The 19928-nt window shown below is 49.4% G+C and overlaps 1 protein-coding gene across 3 annotated transcripts in view; it reads left to right on the forward strand.

Moving 5' to 3' along the window:
- pde4a (phosphodiesterase 4A, cAMP-specific) overlaps positions 1 to 19751 on the forward strand; it is a 21458-nt gene extending 1707 nt beyond the window's left edge. The window contains exons 1-15 of one of the 3 annotated variants that reach the window (XM_037476038.2): positions 4224 to 4444; positions 5801 to 5986; positions 6307 to 6343; positions 6520 to 6590; positions 7396 to 7445; positions 8198 to 8310; positions 13084 to 13177; positions 13279 to 13442; positions 13579 to 13677; positions 13777 to 13941; positions 14088 to 14187; positions 14504 to 14658; positions 14737 to 14859; positions 15616 to 15798; positions 15931 to 19751. In XM_037476038.2, coding sequence (XP_037331935.2) covers positions 4239 to 4444; positions 5801 to 5986; positions 6307 to 6343; positions 6520 to 6590; positions 7396 to 7445; positions 8198 to 8310; positions 13084 to 13177; positions 13279 to 13442; positions 13579 to 13677; positions 13777 to 13941; positions 14088 to 14187; positions 14504 to 14658; positions 14737 to 14859; positions 15616 to 15798; positions 15931 to 16470 — 2286 coding nt within the window. In that variant the 5' untranslated portion in view covers positions 4224 to 4238 and the 3' untranslated portion in view covers positions 16471 to 19751. Of the gene's footprint in view, positions 1 to 4223; positions 4445 to 5800; positions 5987 to 6306; positions 6344 to 6519; positions 6591 to 7395; positions 7446 to 8197; positions 8311 to 9077; positions 10993 to 13083; positions 13178 to 13278; positions 13443 to 13578; positions 13678 to 13776; positions 13942 to 14087; positions 14188 to 14503; positions 14659 to 14736; positions 14860 to 15615; positions 15799 to 15930 lie in introns of those variants that run through there. The other 2 variants (XM_037476037.2, XM_037476039.2) reach the window with 2 other exon arrangements.
- Positions 19752 to 19928: the final 177 nt, after the last annotated feature.

Genomic DNA, 19928 nt, shown 5'->3' on the forward strand with positions numbered 1-19928 from the left:
TTTTAATGACCACGAGCTCTGAAACGGTTTGCGATGGGGACGACAAGAATGTCTTTTATCTCATTACAGTGAATTAGTGACAAGAGACGTTTCCAGAAAGATCACATCCAACAACGTGGCTCCCGACCAACCTGTCGCTGTCAATCTGTTTGTTTCTTCCTGTCTTGTTCCCCCCCCCCCCCCCCCCCTCCCTCCTATTATTCCCATCCTCGAGCTCCAGTGGCCAAATGTCCCCCTCTTTGTCCCTTCAGAGCTTCCTCCTCTACACGTGGACATTAAAATAGAAGCTTCTGCTTTTCTGTCCTACGCCGGATGTGTCATTTGAGATGTGTCGGTACGGCGAGTTGCTCTAAAAGCGTGCCCCCCCCCCCCCCCCCCGCCCCCTCCCCCCCGAACCCCCCCCCCCCCCCCCCCAGCACTCCACGCAAAGAGAACAGAAAAGGAGCGTGCTCGGTATGTCTCAGCCGTGAGGGAGCACAGCTGTGATTACATGGTCGGCCTTCGAAAGTTGCACTCCTTTCCCAGTCTGCAAGGCCCCCCCCCCACCCTCTCTCTCACTGCCACCCCCACACTGGCAATCAGGCAGGTGCTAAATGCCCCGGTGAGGGACAGCTCATGGTGGATGGGGGCAGTACCAGGAAAGGAGGAGGGATGTGGGTGCGTGTGTGTGGGGAGGGAGGGAGGGGGGGGGGGTTGAAATAAACATCTGTGCTTGCTTAGCAGAGTAGGGAGCGGAGTGTGGGGGGGGGGGGGGGGGCAGGAAATAACTGTCCTTCTCTGAGCCGAGAGTATACAGACTGTTTGTGTCGCGGGGAGACGGAGGGTGATGGACTCAGGGAGGTTAATCATTGACCTCGGTGAAGTGAAAGGTGGTGGAGGGGGCTGGGGGGGGGGGGGGGGGGTTGACTGGGAGCGTTTGGTTTTATTACTTTTAGAAGTTGAAGTGAACGAGGGCCGCTTGGTGGTGCGCCCCCTCAGAGAGGCCTGATTAACGGCAGCATGCAGCGGGGGTGGAGGTGCAGAAGAGCTGACACCAACCAGACTTAATGGAAAATGCTGATGTTGCAGCAAATAGCACCACCCAGGAGGAGGGGGAGGCGGGAGGGGGGGGGGGGGGGTCAGGAGGGGAGCCGCTGCCTCGTGATGACTGTTAATGAATAATCGATTGCGAGAGCGCAGTCAATGGAGGGGATGTATGTGAATCTCTTCTACACCCTCATGTGGACTTATGTAGGTTTAATTAAACTAATCGCTGCATTGACTCAGAGCCTCAAATCCCTTTGAAGCTCCCAGTATTAATGACCCAAAATCAGCCCCCCCCCCCCCCCCCCTTTCGTTGCAGAAATGAGAGAAAGTGAAGTGCTGGTGGGGAACAGTTCAATTTCCCCGGCTTATTCTGCACACAAGGACTGTCAAGAGATGTATGTTCTAATTTAATCAGCACAGTGTACCACGGTAATGGCACGTTTCTTTGATGAATTAATTCAATGATGTCTTATCAAATGCTTCTCTTTATAAAATATCTGTTCATTTGTTGCATTTTGTTCTACAAAGTTAGGGAAGGCGTGCTTTGGATCGGTGCTTGGTATCTGCGGATGGATTTGGGGGACGGAGCGAGTCTGATCGGTGCGTCCCCGGCTCGTCCTCTCCGCCCCGACGGAGACGGAGACGGTTCGTCGTCTTCCGTCCACGACGGAGTCCCACAAATCCCCTCCCCCCGAAACCTCTGATCACCATGTCATTGTCCGCAGCGAAAACACTGCAGCGACTCGGCTTTCACAGAGCGGCCCACAGCTGGTTTTATAATCACCCTGTGTGTGTGTGTGTGTGTGTGTGTGTGTGTGTGTGCATCCCGTTTGCCTTCTTGTAGTGTTTGAGTGAAAACAAAAGAGCTTCGGTGCAAATACTCATCTGTGTGCGTGTGCGCTTTAGTGTGTGTGTGTGTGTGTGTGTGTGCACATGAGTCACTTTTCCTCCAGCTATTATTGAGCTGGGACCATAGTGTATTTAATAGTAGATAGAATCATTGTCTCCTCATCAGCTCTCCAGAGATCACAATAGAAACTGTCATGCGAATTAGAATTCTTGACATTTTTCCGCAGACTGTCTTCGAAAAATCACGACTCAAGCGCTCTGCACTTGTGTGAGACCCTTCCATAAGCCCCCCCCCCCCCGTGCGTCATAAACAAACAACAGCTACCATCGCCATGGAAAGGGGATGGTGGGGGGGGGGGGGGAGCAAGACTGAGAAGAAAGGACGAATGTGCTAGGCAGGAGGAGAGAAGGAAACAGCTTGACAAGGCGTCTCACCTTCCCTGCGTCCCTGTGTGCTTTGTGTCTTCATTTCTTGAGCTGCTGGGGAGGGAAAAGGCCGACAACATTCACAGGTCGACTGGCTTGTGCTCTCGTTCCGTGTGTGCACAGTGTGTATTCAGATAGTGACGGGGGGGGGGCAAAGTGGGAATGGCTTTTCCTCTTCAGCGTGCAGGTCATCGCACACACACACACCCACACACACAAACATACACAAACACAATTTAAAACGTTCAATCTGTATTCCTAACACGACTAAAGGTCAGCCCCGCTTCCAAACACAGAACGTGTGTGGAGGTGAGTTTTCCACTCGGTCAGGCAGAAAGAATCGGCTCCCATCAAAGAGTCAAGCAGCACGTGATGCTGGGACGCCGGGGCGCTAGTTTCAACGCTTCCTTCCCCGCAGCCGCGCCACGGCGTGCAGGCATCCACTACGTGACAGACGTCTCTTCTTCGATATGCAGCACAGCGACGCATTAAACCGCAGCAACGCGATGACTGGAGCGCTCATGCTGTCGGCCTCTTTACACGATAAGGTAAGAAATGTGGACGTCTGCTGCCACAGGAAAGCAGGAAGTTGTGCAATCATCTCTTCTCAGGTCCAACCTGCTCACAACTTCTTTAGGAAATTGCCACACTTGCGACAGCAATGTTTCCAAATGCAATTCTGGTAATTCCCGGCATTTTTTTTTTTTATAAAACTATTAAGCGATACCATATTTTATTAAATTAATAAACCACCTGAATAGCTGAGGAGATGCAGGCAAACCAGAAGTAGATGAACCGCTCCAACTGACCTTTTACCAACAGCTCTGCAGCCAAGTATTTTGAGTCGCGTTGAGGACCTCCGCTCAACTTCTCCATGGCTGAATTAGTGCTGATTGACCTCGTGCACCTCGTTTTAAAGCCATTCTCACTGGTGTCATGGATGCTCGTGCACAATGTCAAGGGAGAAGCCAGAGTCTGCTCACGTCCCAAAGGCCACGGAACGTGTTGTTGGTGAGCAAGGCCCCTTGATGACAAAACAAAACGTGTTTAGGGCGCAAACCCCGCACGCGCCTCAGTGGAACATGTAAACATTTACACAGGGGCACGAGTCCACCCCGTTTCTTTCGGACTTTCTCCTCCTCCTCCTCCTCCTACTCCTCCTCCTCCTTTCTTGTTGGTTTTCGGTCTTTGGTCACACAGCTTCTATCTGAGCGCCCGTCGTCTGTTGGCCTCCCTGATCATCGGTTTCCTGTTGCTGCAGAGGAACTGTGAGCAGTGAGATAAGGACACTGACACCACGTGCTTGCAAGCGGGGAGGCGGGGGCGAGATGCAGAGTGACAGATACACTGCGAGGGGACGAAAGGCTTCCTAATTGGGACATTAACCAGAGATCATCACGGTTGCTGTTTGCACCCACGGGGGGGGGGGGGGGGGGGAAGAGGGGGGGAGTGGAGGAGGAATGTGTGACGGCAGCCACTGCAACAAGGAGACCAGATGGGGACGCAGGTCCTGTCCGGGCCGACCGGTCCCAGCAGCGGGAAGCAGCTGAGTCGGTGAAATATCAGAAGAGCTGCTCCTTTTGTGGGGGTGGGGGGGGGGAGGAGGCTCAGGAGGAGACAAACAAACCCGCACGAGGACGGATTAAGGAGCCTCGCATTAATCCAAGGGAGGTGGGGGAGGAAGGAGGATCCGAGAACTAGCGTTTAAGCACCCGGGGCGCGAGGATTCACGGCGCGGGACGCGCGCGCGTTGATGCACTTTGACTCCCGCAGCATCACGGGGCTCCGGAGGGAGGATCAGTGCTGCAGCCCCCGGGCCCCCTGACACGTGAGCGGACGCACTAAAAAAAGTGGTCAGGGGGGGGGGAAGAGTCTCCAAGGCAGTTCGAAGAAGGAAGCTGAAGGGGGGGGGGTGGAGGTTTCTCCATCGGGCAGCAATGAGCGAGAGGAAGCTGACGCGACAGATGAGGTTGTGGGAGGGTCCTGAGGGTCCCCCCCCCGCGCCCTCCCTCGCCTCACCCGTGTCCCCCGGCGATCCGTGGCGAGGACACGGGGGCTCTTCGCTGTTTCGCCGCCTGAAGCTGAACCGCAGCATCCAGGAGCGCCGGCGCTCGTCGCACTGTAGCAACACGTCGCTCAGCAGGTACAGTTTCTGGGTGAAAGCCACTGATCCGTCCTCGGTACCGATCTGTTCTGCATCAGTTCAGATGCACGGGCCCCCCGGCGGCTGTTTTGCATATTTCTGCAGACATTATGCTTTATGTGACAGTGTTTAGGTGAGGGAATGGGAGCCTCCTGACACGGTGGCCCCCCTGCGGGGCCCCGGTGTTCGGTAGGGCTGCTCACTAATCCTTGTTGATGGGAGGTGGGAGCGTCATGAAAGTGAGTTATTCCACTCACGCACTAAACACAATCAGATGGATTAGATTTTGGAGTCTCATAATTTAAAGTTTGCAGAAAATTAAAAATTAAAAATAACAGGGATTAGTGTGTGCAGCTGGCACAGGGTTACCCCCCCACCCCACCCCCCGGCTGGCCCCATCACGCTTCCTTTTCATTATGAAAGTCAAACTGAAAAGGGATCAGAGCTGAGTTGACAACGTTTGAACAGCTTCAGAGAAATGGAGGCGTTTTGTGGAGATTAAAGTTATCGCTCATGAAAAATAAATGCTTCAAACTTCACTGCAACCTGCTTCCCCATCTGTCCCTGTCATCACAATGTTCCTATTATTATGTAACCCGTGTATGTGAAAGGGAAGTATCTAAATGTGGTTAATTGACCGATATCGCGGTATCATAGTGAGATTTTCTAATGTAGAATACGTCTCTGCCGCCCATTCTTTCATTTTAAAATGACCAGTTTTTAGTTTAATGGTTCAAATCTGTTAACAACTCAAGAAGTACGCTTTCCAAAAACATTATGTGTTCAAATCGTTCCATCATTTTCTCCTCATATTAACCCCCCCCTGCTCCCCCCTTTGGATCAATACTGATCAATAGCTAATTTCTGTAAGATTGGATCTTCTTTCATGGGAAGCTTCGTTGAGGAGTTTTGTTGCGGCTGAATAACGGCTTTGTGAGCGCAGGTGTTGGAGACCAGTGTAAACTGTTTGGCTAAGCGCGACCTTTGACCTTTTGAACGCGTCCGGCCGATGAGTTTTTGGCTGAGCGTTAAATGAGCGATCTGCAGGGAGAACATTTCTGGGTCGGAGGATGTCAGTATGAACACTAGAACATCTTAAAACTAATAACTAATAGATACACATGGTACCTGTATTAAGACACTATCTTTTGCATATTAAGTTGCTGAAATGTAAAGTTTAAATATTTTGATTGTGTATTTGGGCTGTTTTAATCTTGTAAAAGTCAGTCGCGTCTCTCTTTTCACCAAACTGCTCCGTGAGGGACTCCAGACTTCTGCCTGCTGTTCTTTCACTTGTCGATGAAATTGATGAATGAAATAGAACAGATGAACAGAAGCTCTCTCTAACACCTGCAGCTTCGACTCAGAGAATGGCCCCTCGCCGGGACGCAGTCCCATGGATTCGCAGGCGAGTCCCGGGTTGGTGGTGCACCCTTCTTTCCCCCAGAGCCAGCGCAGGGAGTCCTTCCTGTACCGCTCGGACTCGGACTTCGACACGTCCCCCAAGACCATGTCACGCAACTCCTCCATCAACAGCGAGGGGTAAGCCCGAAGCCACAAACACACACACGGACGCACACACATTGTTCCGATCGGAGCGGTGGAGTAATTCTGCGACCATTGTGCAGATGAAATGGTGATGAATGTGTCTCTTGGCTTGTGCTGCAGTTTGAACCTTCCATCGCTGTGTTTCAGGACCTTTTTCTCTGTTTAGAACCACGGAGGCCTTTGTAAACATCCAGCTCACAGATGCAGCCTCTTATAAACACTAAAGCCGAGCCACACAAGTCGTGCTCGAGTTCATCTCACTCGGCCCTTTTTGTCCCCCCCCCCTATCCCCCTCCGTCCTCCCCTCCCTGCAGGCACGCCGAAGACATGATCGTCACCCCCTTTGCTCAGGTATCGTAGAGCACCGTGTCTGACATGTTTCATTGCTGTAAATGACGGGGAAAGGATGGTTAATTAGTGCAGTGAACTTGTCCACCCCCCCCCCTCTCCCTCCTCTCTCCCCTCCCCCTTCCTGTTCCCTCCCTCCTCCTTCTCTCTCCCTCCTACGCTGTCCATCCATCCCTCAGGTGTTGGCCAGCCTACGAACTGTAAGAAGCAACTTCACCATCCTCGCCAATGTCACAACACCCACTAACAAGTCAGTATCATGCTGTCAAACACACCTTCTCCCCTCCCCCCGCCCCCCCGCCCCCCTCCCTCTCCGATACCCTCCTCACGACTGCCTGCCTAGTCCGCAGCGTGTGTTTGCTAATGTCTACTCCTCAGTGTTCCCGTAGGAAAGCAATTTAGCTGTCACGATTGACCAGTTCATGATCATCAGGCCGTGCTAAAGGAGAAGCACAATGTGCACCGTCTGGCCTTCCTCCGACGAGAGAGAGAGAGAGAGAGAGAGAGAGAGAGAGAGAGAGAGTAGTGAGTGCAAAGAGCACCTCGGATTGCACGTCCCCGAGCGCGTAGCCGGACGACAGAGAGACGGTCAATAACAGGAAAATCATTCTCCTTTGTTGGACGGGCTTCTGGCTCCACGGCAACATAATGTTTTAAATATATATATATATATTCATATTAAGCGGATGACACTGAATTACCACCATCTATAATTATTCAGTGTTGTGCCTGATAATGCCTCCCTCAATGCTTAATTATAAGACCGTGAAGGCTACAAGAAAGGAGAGCTTGGATGATTAAATATTTTAATTATCACTTTTGTGTATCTTTTAAACCCTGAATATTTAATTTATTCTAGAGACTAGATCCTGCGCTGGTCTCTTTTTTTGGGGGGGGGGGGGGGGGGGGTATGTAATCGAACACACATTTACACCCACTGTGTAAAGCCGAGACCTTCGTGGCCTCCCCTTTTACTGCTGAGTGTGTGTTGGACGCCCAGCAGGGGGCAGCAGCGTGCGGTTCTCCCTCTGATGCAATGACGTGCTCTTCCACAGGAGGTCACCAGTGACGAGCCAACCCACCGTTCCCCAAGCTACACTCTCTGGTATGTTGTCAGCTAATTAAAACTCTTAGTCCAACGAGTCCCACAGTCCCCTCACACGGCACGCTGAAGGCTCCCACGCTCCCTGAATGCATCACCAGTAATGAAAATGACTGCACAGAACATCACGAGGCTGTTTTGGAGGATTTAATTAACTGTGCTCTATACATTGTAAGAGAATCAACATGTAATGCTGAAGTTACCCAAAGATTTCTGTGTTAAGAAATAATAAAGCTACGTTGTAGGAAAAGCTATAGGGTTTTTATTGGGGGGACTAAATGAAACCATCAAAACTGGAGAGAAACTTTGATTTCCCTACAGTTAAGTAAATAAACTTAATATTTAACACACAATTAAAGAGTTCTACAGTTTTGGAACCCACGTAAAGCAGTAATGTATTTAATATTGTTATAGATTCCTGGTCATTTAAAATAGCACAATTCACAAAGAAAATATACATTTAGAAATTTAAAGAATCTGTCTATCAATTCAATATTTATTAATTTCATCATGTAGCTATCAAATGTTTTGAATATAAATTGTACATTTGATGTAATTTAGCTAATCATAATTCAAAACAAAAATAATTGATTGTTGTCTTGTATAAACATGTGTATTTTGAAATGTCAATCATTTCTAAGGTGATATTTGTCTTTTCAAAGCTAAAGTATATTTTTTGTTGTTCAGTTCTGATCTTAATTTTTGTGTAACCACATCAGACAACACAGATAACCGTGCGTGTGTGTCCTCCACAGAGGAGACGTACCAGCAGATGGCTCTGGAGACTCTGGGGGAACTGGACTGGTGTCTGGACCAGCTGGAGACCATTCAGACCCACCGCTCAGTCAGTGAGATGGCCTCCAACAAGGTGCACACCTGGGTGGGGGGGGGGGCTTCTCCGGGGCCACGAGCCTGTTGATGAATCATTGGGGTTCAGCTGTATGGTACAAAATGCATTATGGGTAGAACTTCCTGTTTAAGATGCACCAAGGTCGATGATGAAATACATTTAAAAAAAACCCATTACAGATACTTTTGTGAAGGCATAATTTGGTCATACAAACGCTCACCTCTAATAAAACATTCACACGCTGTGATTCTTTGGCAAAATCGTTTATTAGAAGGAGCAACTTCTTTCCTGGGCTCATTTGGAATTCTGTGGCATCAGGTGTCTCTTGATGAATAATTCATGGTGAAATGACTCCGGGCTTTTGGTGCCCTTTTGTTAAACTAAATGCACCGATTACGCCGAGTTAAGCAGTAACGTGTGAAACTGCAAGAGCCCGCGCTCACTGAGGGTCACTGGATGTGTGTGTGTGTGTGTGTGTGAGAGAGCACGGCTACTCACGTGTGCATGTATTTGTATTTGTTGGGGCACAAGGACAGAGAGGGGGATGGGGGGGGGGGCAGAGGGAAGGTGATGGTGTTTTGGTTTGGAGGACATGGGGGGGCTGATGTCTCTGCTGTAACCTTGGTTGCTATCGAGCAGCAGCAGGGTCTGCCCTTCGCCTTCAGTCATTGGCTTTCCGCTCTGACCACAGGCCATGTGGTCCGGCCAGCCACCAATGAAATAAGGGGGGGGGGGAGGGATGCTCCTTTAATAGTGATTTGTCTTAAAGAGACAGCACCGAGTGCCTTGTTTGTTTTATTCTGGGATTCTTCCCGTGTGCATCGACCTTTTTGAATGAAGGTTCTTTGTGTGTTTGGATTCAGTCAGTCTTGTGACCGAGGGAGAGATGACAGGAGTGTGTTTAAAGGACATTCTTCCTCTGTGTGTGTGTGTGTGTGTGTTCATTTCATGTGTAATGAGCAGAGAGAGTCTCTCTGAATGTGTGGCTGCCTTTTTTTTCGCAGCTAATCCTCCGCACTGTGCCACCGTGGAGGTACACATGAATATTCCCACTCAGTCTCTCACTCTCACTCACACCCTTGCACACACACATATTTTCGACAGACGTACATGCTGTCTTGCGGCACATGCGCACTCTTGAGGATGAGAGCAGGAGCAAGCGCAGACACACACACACACACACGTGCATGCACACGCGCACGCGCATTGCATGCGCCTGCAGCCACACTGGCTGATTAGCTTGCAAGAGCCGTCTACAGCATCCAGGGAAATGGCGCAAGAGGCAGAGCATTGGAGGAGGAACGGCAGCCCACAGCGGCGGGATTAGACCTCTGGCATCCTGTGCAGCCGAGGCATGGATTGACTCGCAGCGCGGCACCGAGCGACGGGGCGATCGGGAGGCAGCCTTTGACTGACTGTGGGCTGACGCGCGTGTGTGTGTGTCGCTGGGATCGGTGTGCGTGCGTGTGAGGCGGCCGATGCACCGGTAGGACTGGGTCGGGCCTCTGGATCCGGGCCGTGGGGGGAGGGGCGGCCGACGCAGGGAGAGGGAGCCTGTTTTTTCACCGGACCAGAGCTCTGGTGTGATTCTTCAGCCTGACCGTCTGCAACAGGCCTGCCTGCATCCCTTCTCCGTCTCTCTCTCTCTCTCCCTTCTCCCATCCTCCCCATCCTTGTTTTCCTCCTGCAATTGTCATCTGCTTCTCCCTCCCACGATGTTCCCGCTGCCTCTACCTCCATCACTCGAAACTGTGCTCCTCTCTCTGCCCTGGCGTCACCATCCCTTCATCCCTCTCACTTGCATCGTCTAAATATTTTATTGCCGTTTGCCGAGCGGCTCGGCTCTCGTCCACATTATCTTTTTGTTCACATCTCTCTCTCTCTCGCACTCCCGCTCGTTCCCTCCCATCGGCTCCCGTTCTGTGCCCTTCAGACGGTGCCCCGCTCCCTCTCATTCCCCGCTTCCCTCCATCTTTCCATCTTTTTCGGGCCCCCGGGCCCACCTCTACGCTGCAGTGACTGTGGATTTTGGGTCGGTGTGCTCAATGGGATGAGATGTAGTCTCCACAGCAGCCGGATCCAGGGGGCTCCTGGTCTGCCCATCAGGGGGGGACCCTCGTCTTCGGACCACGCCGAGGCTGGAGCCGACTGACTCTGGACTGACTGGGCGGCCCGCTTTTGGGGTGCTGCATGTAGGCGCGCCGAGAGTCCGCACCAGCGCCCCCCTTCCCCCCTCCCCCGGACCCTCGCCCCCTCTTCCCCCTCGGCCCTTCGCCCCCTTTCGGGGGGGCAGCCGTCACTCTGGAGTGTCCCGGCTTGACCGGCTGCGGCCTCTCCTCGCACGGCCTGACGACGCCCTCATGCCACTGGGGCCCCCACAGCGCCCCGGCTCCGCTCCACTACCGCACCTCCGGCCTGTGCCACCGGCCCAAGCCGCCCGTCACGCTCAGCATGGGCGTGGTGGAGGCCGTCGACCCGGCGCCGTCCCCCTGCCCCTCGCCTGTGCCGGGGGGCTACAGGCTGCCCCGGTCCTCCAGCTACAGCCCCCTGCAGGGGAGGGCAGGGGCAGAGCTGGACCTCGGTGCGGCCGCCGCGGGGGTCCTGGAGGGAAGCGGGACGGCAGCGGAGCGCCGGGCGCCCTTAGTGGACCTGTTCTGTGAGACCTGCTCCAGGCCCTGGCTCATCGGCTGGTGGGACCAGGTAGGGCTCGGAGAGGGCAGGCGAGGCCCGGCAGTGGCCATCTTGGATGTGCTTCAAGTGCCACATCTAAGTCATCTGTTTGTTTACTCCATCTTCTCATGTGTCTCTACTTAACTCCAAAAATAATGGTGTCAGTCTGTGTATGGTGTGTGTCGACAAGGGATAATGGACGTCTTCATTATATTCTGAATTTGTGTTGTGGAGGAAGGTTTTCGGGGGTCTGGTGTTGGCTTTGTGAGGAGCTGTAAGGTAGCGTGTTCCTGTACATAATGTAAACATGAATCCACTGAAGTGGAACAGGGATAACGGCACAGAGTTTATTAACTCTGCTCAGATCCCCCGCCTTGCAGCAGCGATGTAAACAAAAAGGCAATATCACTCTATTCTTCATCCTTCTGTATCTAATCTACAGTTCTGTCCTCTGAGAATACAGCTAGCTGCTTACCATTTGAGACATAGCTTAGAGACCTTGTTTGGCCGTCTTTACTGCAGGTACATTTCAGTATCACACAATGACCATTTCAATGGTCCACACCTGCGTCCCACATCCCTCTCTGCCATTCGCTAACTGAGGCTAATGCAAACTGAAGCAAGGTGAAGAGCAATGCTTATTGTCTCAAGACTGAGTTTATTTTGTCCTCAGGTGTGCCAACACTTGCGTTGGATGGTACATCTTGGCTAACTATGTTACCCAAACAAACTTTAGGCTTTGTATATAATGTTTTCTTGAATGAAATTGGGCACTTCAGGAGGAGTGACTCGGTTCTCTGCTGACATATTTAGATTCTGAATCAATCGGTCCTACAGGTTGTGGTTCAAGTGAGGGTCATGTTTAGCTAGTGTGTAAAAGAAAGCCCTCCTGGGTTCCTCGCATATGCAGGTGTACGAGTGTGTGTGTGTGTTTGTGGTCATGTCTGTGCAGCGTGCCCATGTTCGCTCCATTAGTCAGTGTCATGAGGAAGAGTGTTGTTTGTCCTGGCACTCGGAGTGGCACCGTGGAAGTGTTGGTTGTCAGCTATGACTCAGCGTTACAGCATTAGGGAAGGAATGAGCGAGATGGAGCGTGAGAGGAGGAGGAGGAGGAGGAGGAGGAGGAGGAGGTTTGGGCTGCGCCCGCTGCCTATGTGTGCCATGGGGCTCGACTTGCTTTCCTGGCTCAGGGTGACTGATTCCGCCTGACTGCTCCTACCATTTGCTGTCAGAGCCCCTATTTGCTCAGCGTATCACGTGACGAGCGCCAGGCCGGTTGGGATGTGTGTGGAAAAAGACGGAGAACTGGGAAGAAAAAGAGTGAAAGATGGAATTCATGGATAGTGTTAAATGGCAAAGCCAAAGTGGAGCCTGTGACAGAGAAGACTGTTGTTTACCTTGTGACGGAGGGGGGGGGGGGGGGAGGGGCGGGCAACAGTGGAGGGGAGGGCTGACCTTGGTAAAGGTTGGAGACACCTGCCTACTCCCTGTCACCAAGCCGCCACCGCTTTCACATCAAGCTGAAGGACTGACTGTGAGGAGGCAGTTGCCACAGCAACCGCTCCGGTTGCCATGGAGATTGTTATGTGTGAAAGATCAGTCGGTAGGACACAGACTGAAGGGGTTACGTGCGATTCCTACTGTGTCTTGACGTGACTTGTGCAACAGGTGCCTCCAAATAAAGATAAATAATCGATTTATTCACGTAATCACATTTGTGGCTGCAGTGTCACAGACCCGCAGACCCCGTAATTCAGGATTGTCACTGTCAATGTTTGGTGAAGAATAAACTTGGAACATTACCGCAGCATATGAATGCATGGTAATCAAAATACAGGCCCGCTGAATTGGGTAATGAACAGTATGTTCTCAGAAAGGAGAGGGGTGATTCATCGTTGGGTCTTCCTCACCGTTTAGTGAATGAAGCCAGACTGAGGGCGAACATTTCTCTGCTGTTAGACTCATAGTGTTTTGTTGCTTAGTGTAAAAACAAATGGAACCTGAAGTACAATTTCAATAGCTCTCAGGGTTTCACAAATCCGCACCTCCCTACGACGCTGGATATGTCTGCTAATCCGTGAGGGCCGTCACTCACTTCCTGTCTGTCTCTGCCTCCCTCAGTTTAAGAGGATGCTGAACAGGGAGCTGTCCCATTTGTCAGAGATGAGTCGCTCAGGGAACCAGGTGTCCGAATACATCTCCACTACCTTTCTAGGTAAAACACGCCCGCCAACCTCAACAGAGAGTCCCTTGTAGCTCTGATCCAAAGCCACGGGTCCACCCTCACTGACCTCTGATTCGTCCCCCCCTTCACAGATAAGCAGAACGAAGTGGAGATCCCGTCCCCGACCTCGAGGGAGAGGGAGAAGCCCATGTGTCACATCAGCGGCGTGAAGAAACTCACGCACAGTTCCAGCCTTTCGAACTCCATCACGCCACGATTCGGTGTGAAGACCGAGCATGAAGATCAGTTAGCCAGGGTAAACGCATCGCTCGCTTCATTACGCCTTGCCGCCGACCTTTTAACCTCCCCAAAAAGGCGAAATGCAAACATATTGTGCTACTGATCTCAAAGAACCAGCATGAGTTCTGATGTGTGTCTGCTGTGCCTTTCAGGAGCTGAACGACTTGAACATCTGGGGCCTTAATATCTTTCGTGTTGCAGAGTACTCCAATAACCGTCCCCTCAGCTGCACAATGTTTGCCATCTTTCAGGTGAGGGGACAAGGGGAACTTTAACGACCCGTATAGCGTAGCATGTTAGCTGTGACCGTGACCCCCCCCCCCCCTCCCCGCCCCCCCTTGTGGCTGCAGGAGAGAGATCTGCTGAAGACCTTTAGGATCCCCGTGGATACGTTTGTCACCTACGTGATGACCCTGGAGGACCACTACCACGCCAATGTGGCCTACCACAACAGCCTCCACGCTGCAGATGTCACTCAGTCTACTCATGTACTGCTATCCACCCCAGCGCTAGATGTAAATACCTTTACTGCTCTACCAATACACATCTGACTTCACATCCTCAGGCTGCCAGGGACCTCTACAAAGAATACGGTAGTCAAAGGTCAACGGTAAATAACGGGTTTAGGGTTGACTTTTCTTTTTTCTTTCTCTCTAAAAAGGCTGTGTTCACGGATCTAGAGATACTAGCTGCGTTATTTGCCGCTGCCATCCACGACGTCGACCACCCGGGAGTGTCCAACCAGTTTCTCATAAACACAAGTGAGTCGAAATCAGATCAAAGAGACAGCTCGAACACATGTGAAATCTTAAAAATAGAAAATCGAAGCGGAAAAACAGAAAGAACATCTCAATGACACAGGACTAGAGAGTCTGATCAAATCTACGAAAGAACCATTTTCACAAGAATAATCACTGTAATTAGAAAGAACATGAAGCTAAGATCACTTTTTGAGTTTAAGAAGATTAGTTTTTAGAAGAAAAGAAAAGTATACCGTGCTACTTCAAATCAAATAAGTCGTTTTTGAACACCTCGAAACGCTCTGGTTCTGACACTGACGCATTGGGCATCCCTCAGACTCCGAGCTGGCCCTGATGTACAACGACGAGTCGGTGCTGGAGAACCACCACCTCGCCGTGGGATTCAAGCTGCTCCACGAGGAAAACTGTGACATCTTCCAGAACCTGAGCAAGAGGCAGAGGCAGAGCCTGAGGAAACTGGTTATTGACATGGTGAGCGTTGCCAGCACACGGCGTCGTGCTTCCACCTCTCTGCTTTCTTCGCTCTGACGTCTGACTTTGACTCGACAGGTTTTGGCGACGGACATGTCCAAACACATGAGTTTGCTGGCAGACCTCAAAACAATGGTGGAAACCAAGAAAGTGACAAGTTCCGGAGTGCTGCTGCTGGACCATTACACTGATCGGATACAGGTGAGACGACGTTAAAGCGACACGGAGAAGGTTGATGAACGTTTAAGAGGGGGGGGGGGGGGTTACGAGAGATTGAACCACAATATTTAACATCTGTAGGATCTGGTTATCAAGATCTTGCGAAATCTCGTGTGGGGCCAGAGTTGAAGAGCTGTTTGGTGTTATTGATGGCATGCGTTGATTGGTTGATTGATCACCTGATTTCACTTCAATCGTGTCAAACGTGAATCGTAGCTTTCTCTCAGAGGCCCAGAGGGGCAGAGTCGGTAAGAGTGGGGAGAATGAAGTTGTTGTTGTTGTTGTTGTCGTCTTAACTGAAGTCAGGAGACCCGGGTGTGTTAGTGTGCCAGTTTGAATCCTGACTGAGGTCCAACGGGGGTTTCTATCCACATGTCAAAGTGCCTTTGAGCATCTGCCCTTAAAAATGCTTTAGATGCTTCAAATGAGCTCAGATTTTGTGTATGTCATTTAAAAAAAAGCTATTCTCTAGTTGTTTTACCTGATGATCGCTATTGAAACTTTTGGATTATGATGAACTTCAAGGCAAAGCATGAGCAGAAATAGAAAGGGGGCAAATGTTTCAATCTCGCTAAAATGGAAGGAAGTGTCTGAATGTTTAAGGATGTCTGAAGGCCTTCAATGCCGTCACTTCAATTCAACAAATCTTTGCAAAAAAGAAATGCTCCCTGCATGTCCGAATTCAGTGCTCATAACGCTGCGTGTGCATGACATAGACACCTGTGCCTGTCCGTGCAGGTGTTGCGGAACATGGTGCACTGCGCTGACCTGAGCAATCCCACGAAACCCCTGGCTGTGTATCGGCAATGGACGGAGAGGATCATGGAGGAGTTCTTCCGGCAGGGGGACAAGGAGAGGGAGCGAGGGATGGAGATCAGTCCCATGTGCGACAAACACACGGCCTCTGTGGAGAAGAGCCAGGTAGGGTGAATCGCCAGTGGGCGTATGGAGACGTGTCCTCCTGCATATTTCATGCTGATTCGCAGCGTCCGAAAAGGACGCCGCTGAGACCCGCGTGAAGTCGCTCACGCTGTTTTTTCCTCCCGCGCGCAGGTGGGCTTCATCGACTACATAGTCCACCCACTGTGGGAGACGTGGGGGGACCTCGTGCACCCTGACGCCCAGGACATATTGGACACTCTGGAGGACAACAGGGACTGGTACCAGAGCACCATACCACAAAGCCCCTCCCCTCCACCCGTGTGCCAGGAGAAGGATCTAAACGCCTGCATTGACAAGTTTCAGTTCGAGCTCACCCTCGAGGACGGCTCTCCGAGGGAAGGGGGCGACGGGGGGGAGCACACGGCAAACCACGTGGAGCAGGGCTGCCACCCGGGGGAGGAGGAGGAGGAGGAAGAGGAGGAGGAGGAGGAGGAGGAGGAGGACGAGGAGGGTAAAAAAGGGGAAGATGTTATGGCAGAGGAGGTGAACGAGGACATAATAGAAGAGGAAGACGAGGTGGCTATGGAGGAAGAGGAGGTGGAGGAGGAGCTGAAAGGTCAGTTAGAGGTGAGCTATGAAAAGGAGAGACTTTCTGACACAAGTCCTGTAGAGGAAGAGGAAGATTCGTCTTCACAAGCTGAAGATACATGAGTCGGGGCTCCTGTGTCTCCCTCCTCACTTGCACACACTATCTTGTTCATCCTTTCCATGGCCAAACCAAGAACAAATAAGACTGCAATGACAATACAGACCTTTAAATATATTTTTCAAAAAGGGAATAAATTAAAGAGAAGGTGATTACACAGCAACTGTAGATTTGAAGTGGTGACAAGTCCTCCGGCAAACTTTAGACAGAGAGGAATTTAGGAAGCATCAGCGACGGGGCAAGTGAAGACAGCGTAGCACTCTGGGACTGGAACGCACACACACAAACACACACACACACACACACACACACAAGTAACACACTCCAATTCACCGTGGGAGCGAGTCATGAATACACAAATTCCACGAGCGTGGGTGCATGCATCATTCATGGAGCGCAAATACACCCCCTCCTTTCTAGCAAACACACACACACACACACACACACACACACACACACACACTTGACAGTATATTTGCATGTGTGCATTTACATGAGGGACATTGATCAGTAATGAATCTGTTTGGAAAAAGCCATCTCTTAATGGAGTACTTACTAGTGTTCAGTCAGTATTAGTAATTTGTGTTCGTTAGAACTTCAATAGAAACTGTTGTCCTCAAAAAAAAAAAGCTACACATCCGGGTGACTTTTTTTTTTTTTTCCATTTCTGTCGGAAAGAAAAATACAAAAAATAAAAAATATCCACAGAGTTGGAAGAGGAGAGAAGGAGATCTCGAAGGCAAAGAAGATTCTGGCAGGAGGGGGGGTTGGGGGGGGTGGGGGGGGCGCCGGGCCCCGTTCCTCCTTTTCCCTTCACGAGGAGTGCTACTGGTGCAAGATGGCTCTGTGCCTTTCTGAAACACCAGCTTCCTGGACGGAGCTGTCGTGAAGCAATGCATTGTGGGACAGGAGTTTCTGATTTTAAAATACTTTTTGGGGGGGGGGGGAGTTTGTCTTTGCTGTTCACGGTTTTGTGGTGTGTTTCTAACACGTTCAGTTTTTATGGTCATATGTTTAAAGCTAAAAGTCTTCCTTTGTTGCTCTTCTGGTAATATAATAACTCAGAACTCTAGATGCAGAGCAATCACTACCACTTCTGTTTTATTTTCTTATTAGAATGATTTCTTTTTTAACTTTCTGAGAATAAGCCATGTGATGCTTTGCGGCATAAGTTTTGCCTATTTTCTATTTAACTGTTTGCTTGATATGTTAAAGGAATTACTTCATCAGCAGAACAAATTTCCACTCGCCATCTCATTCCCACTTGCACTGGGTGGTCATGTCTCCTCACACACAAAGATACTCACCAAAGTAAAGGAGTAGAAAGTCCAGTGGGTGAACTGATTTGAGGGAACACCGACGAACCGGATCATCAGGGAGGCAGAATGTCTGGAGAAAGAAACCAGTGGTCCCCGAGTCATCCTCGTTATATATTTGATGCTTTTTTGCCTTAATGTTGGATGCAGGACACACACCTGCGATTATGTAGATTTATAAGATACATAATAGACATCCTAGTATATTTATATCACGTCTGTATGCCTATTGCTTTGTGTATCAGTGTGTCTGCAACGTATCCAGCATTGCATTCGGATGGGAAGGGGGTCGGTCGTCACCTTGTCTTTTTTTTAAATCAGGACGGTTAAAGTCTTTGGGAAAATAGGAAAAAAAGAGAGGCGGAGAGAATGAATAAGTGTGTTTCAATCTGAGCAGATGTTGTGTTTAAGGGGTCACGGTTAGTTTTTTTTTGTTGAGTTTTGAGTTTCGTCTTTCACAGGGTAAACAAAACGACATGAATGTGGTTCTTTTGGAGGGTAAGTTTCTGCAGGTCAGCAACTGAGTTCATCTGAATGGACCACAGCTCGGTGCAACGGGAGCCTGTGTGTTTGATCTGCTCTCCATCGCAGGGTGGGGCAGAGCAGCCGGGCCACCACACAGGCTTTTATCTCGTAGAAATGGGAATCCAGGACTAACTTCTTCAGTTACTTAAACACAAGATTCCCATATGCATCGGCCTCTTACTTTAAAGATGTTGCTTTGTTTTTGTGGCTTCTTGTTATGTCATAAGCTATAAAAACATGAATATTTACTTGCCATACAAACACGATACTGTAGCAATTGTTTCTTATTAAGAAAATTATTCAATTGATTGATTGCTGCCATTCTTTTTAAATGATGAAATGAAAACCATGGGATGTGTTTTCTTTGAACAGTTTGTGTACAGTTTATTTTTATATCATTCTGGTGGACGGTCTGGAAAATGAATCATATAATGATGATATATAGCTATAAGCATTACCACTCTTGTATATAATGTAATATTGGAATGTAAATTATAAATTTATCCAAGTCATAATGATTGACAAGCAACCAATTGAGGTTGTTACGTGAATCACTAAAACACTGCAGGCCACATCCTCACCTTTTCATTCTCTGGTTATGTTCTCCCTGCCTTGTGTTAACATTTCTTAATCCTCCACATGTTTTGTTAAAATCAAATATATTTGTACCAGCACTTTATTTCGTCAGGTTTTGAGGCAGACAGTGTGTTTCAGGTAGTGTACCGTCTGTGCTGGTGGTTTGGTCATTGCCAGTCACCTGTTGATTATTTCCCATTGGGCCAAATCACAAACCATCATTGTGCAGTAGTCAATGTAACTCCCTTTTCTAGAGACATAATCAAACAAACTAGTCACTCTCTATTAAAGGTCCGTGTGTGATTGAACTAATTTGACCGATAAAGTCAAATGTAAGCAGATGTAGTCCCATGGGATGGGACATGTTCAGAGGAGAATTATCTAACTTGGCCTTTTCTGGTACACCTCTATTTATTAGTAACTTTAATCATTAGCCTGATAGCTCACATATCCGTCCAGCGGTGGCCTAACTAGCTGGTTCCCGTCTGGGTTGCTGTCGGGTCACTTTGTCGCAGACTGACTCCCTCTGTGAATAATTCTCTGGGCTTTAATTCATGTGTTTGTTCACAAGTAGGAAAGATTATTCGCGGGGAAAAAAACAACATGAAATGATTGTAATATTTGTAGATGATCTTGCTGTAATGTGTAAAATGTGTCCAAGTTATTTTTTATTATATTATTTTTATGAACGTTTTTCCTCTCAACAGAGCTGAGGTGTCATTTTGTGAATAAATGCATTTAATAAGCAAACATCTATATATAAAACAATACTATATAGTATACCAGTATATTTTTCTTTTATTTCAACGTTCGGTACTGTAAAGTGTGTTAAAAATACAAATAAAGTAAGTTTTTTATATTAAATGCGATACGATTGTCATGTTTTCTGTTATTACAGTTTTCTTGCATACTAATCCACTTTTTACTAGTTCATTTATTCACTGGTGATGTAATCGTATTTCTAACTATAAGTCCAGCAACATTTATTAAGAATTATATTATATGTATCAGGATATCGACATCGGCGTCGCTCGGTTTTTTAAATA

This window comes from Pungitius pungitius, chromosome 12 (genome assembly GCF_949316345.1).
Source record: "Pungitius pungitius chromosome 12, fPunPun2.1, whole genome shotgun sequence".
Taxonomy (NCBI): Eukaryota; Metazoa; Chordata; class Actinopteri; order Perciformes; family Gasterosteidae; genus Pungitius; species Pungitius pungitius.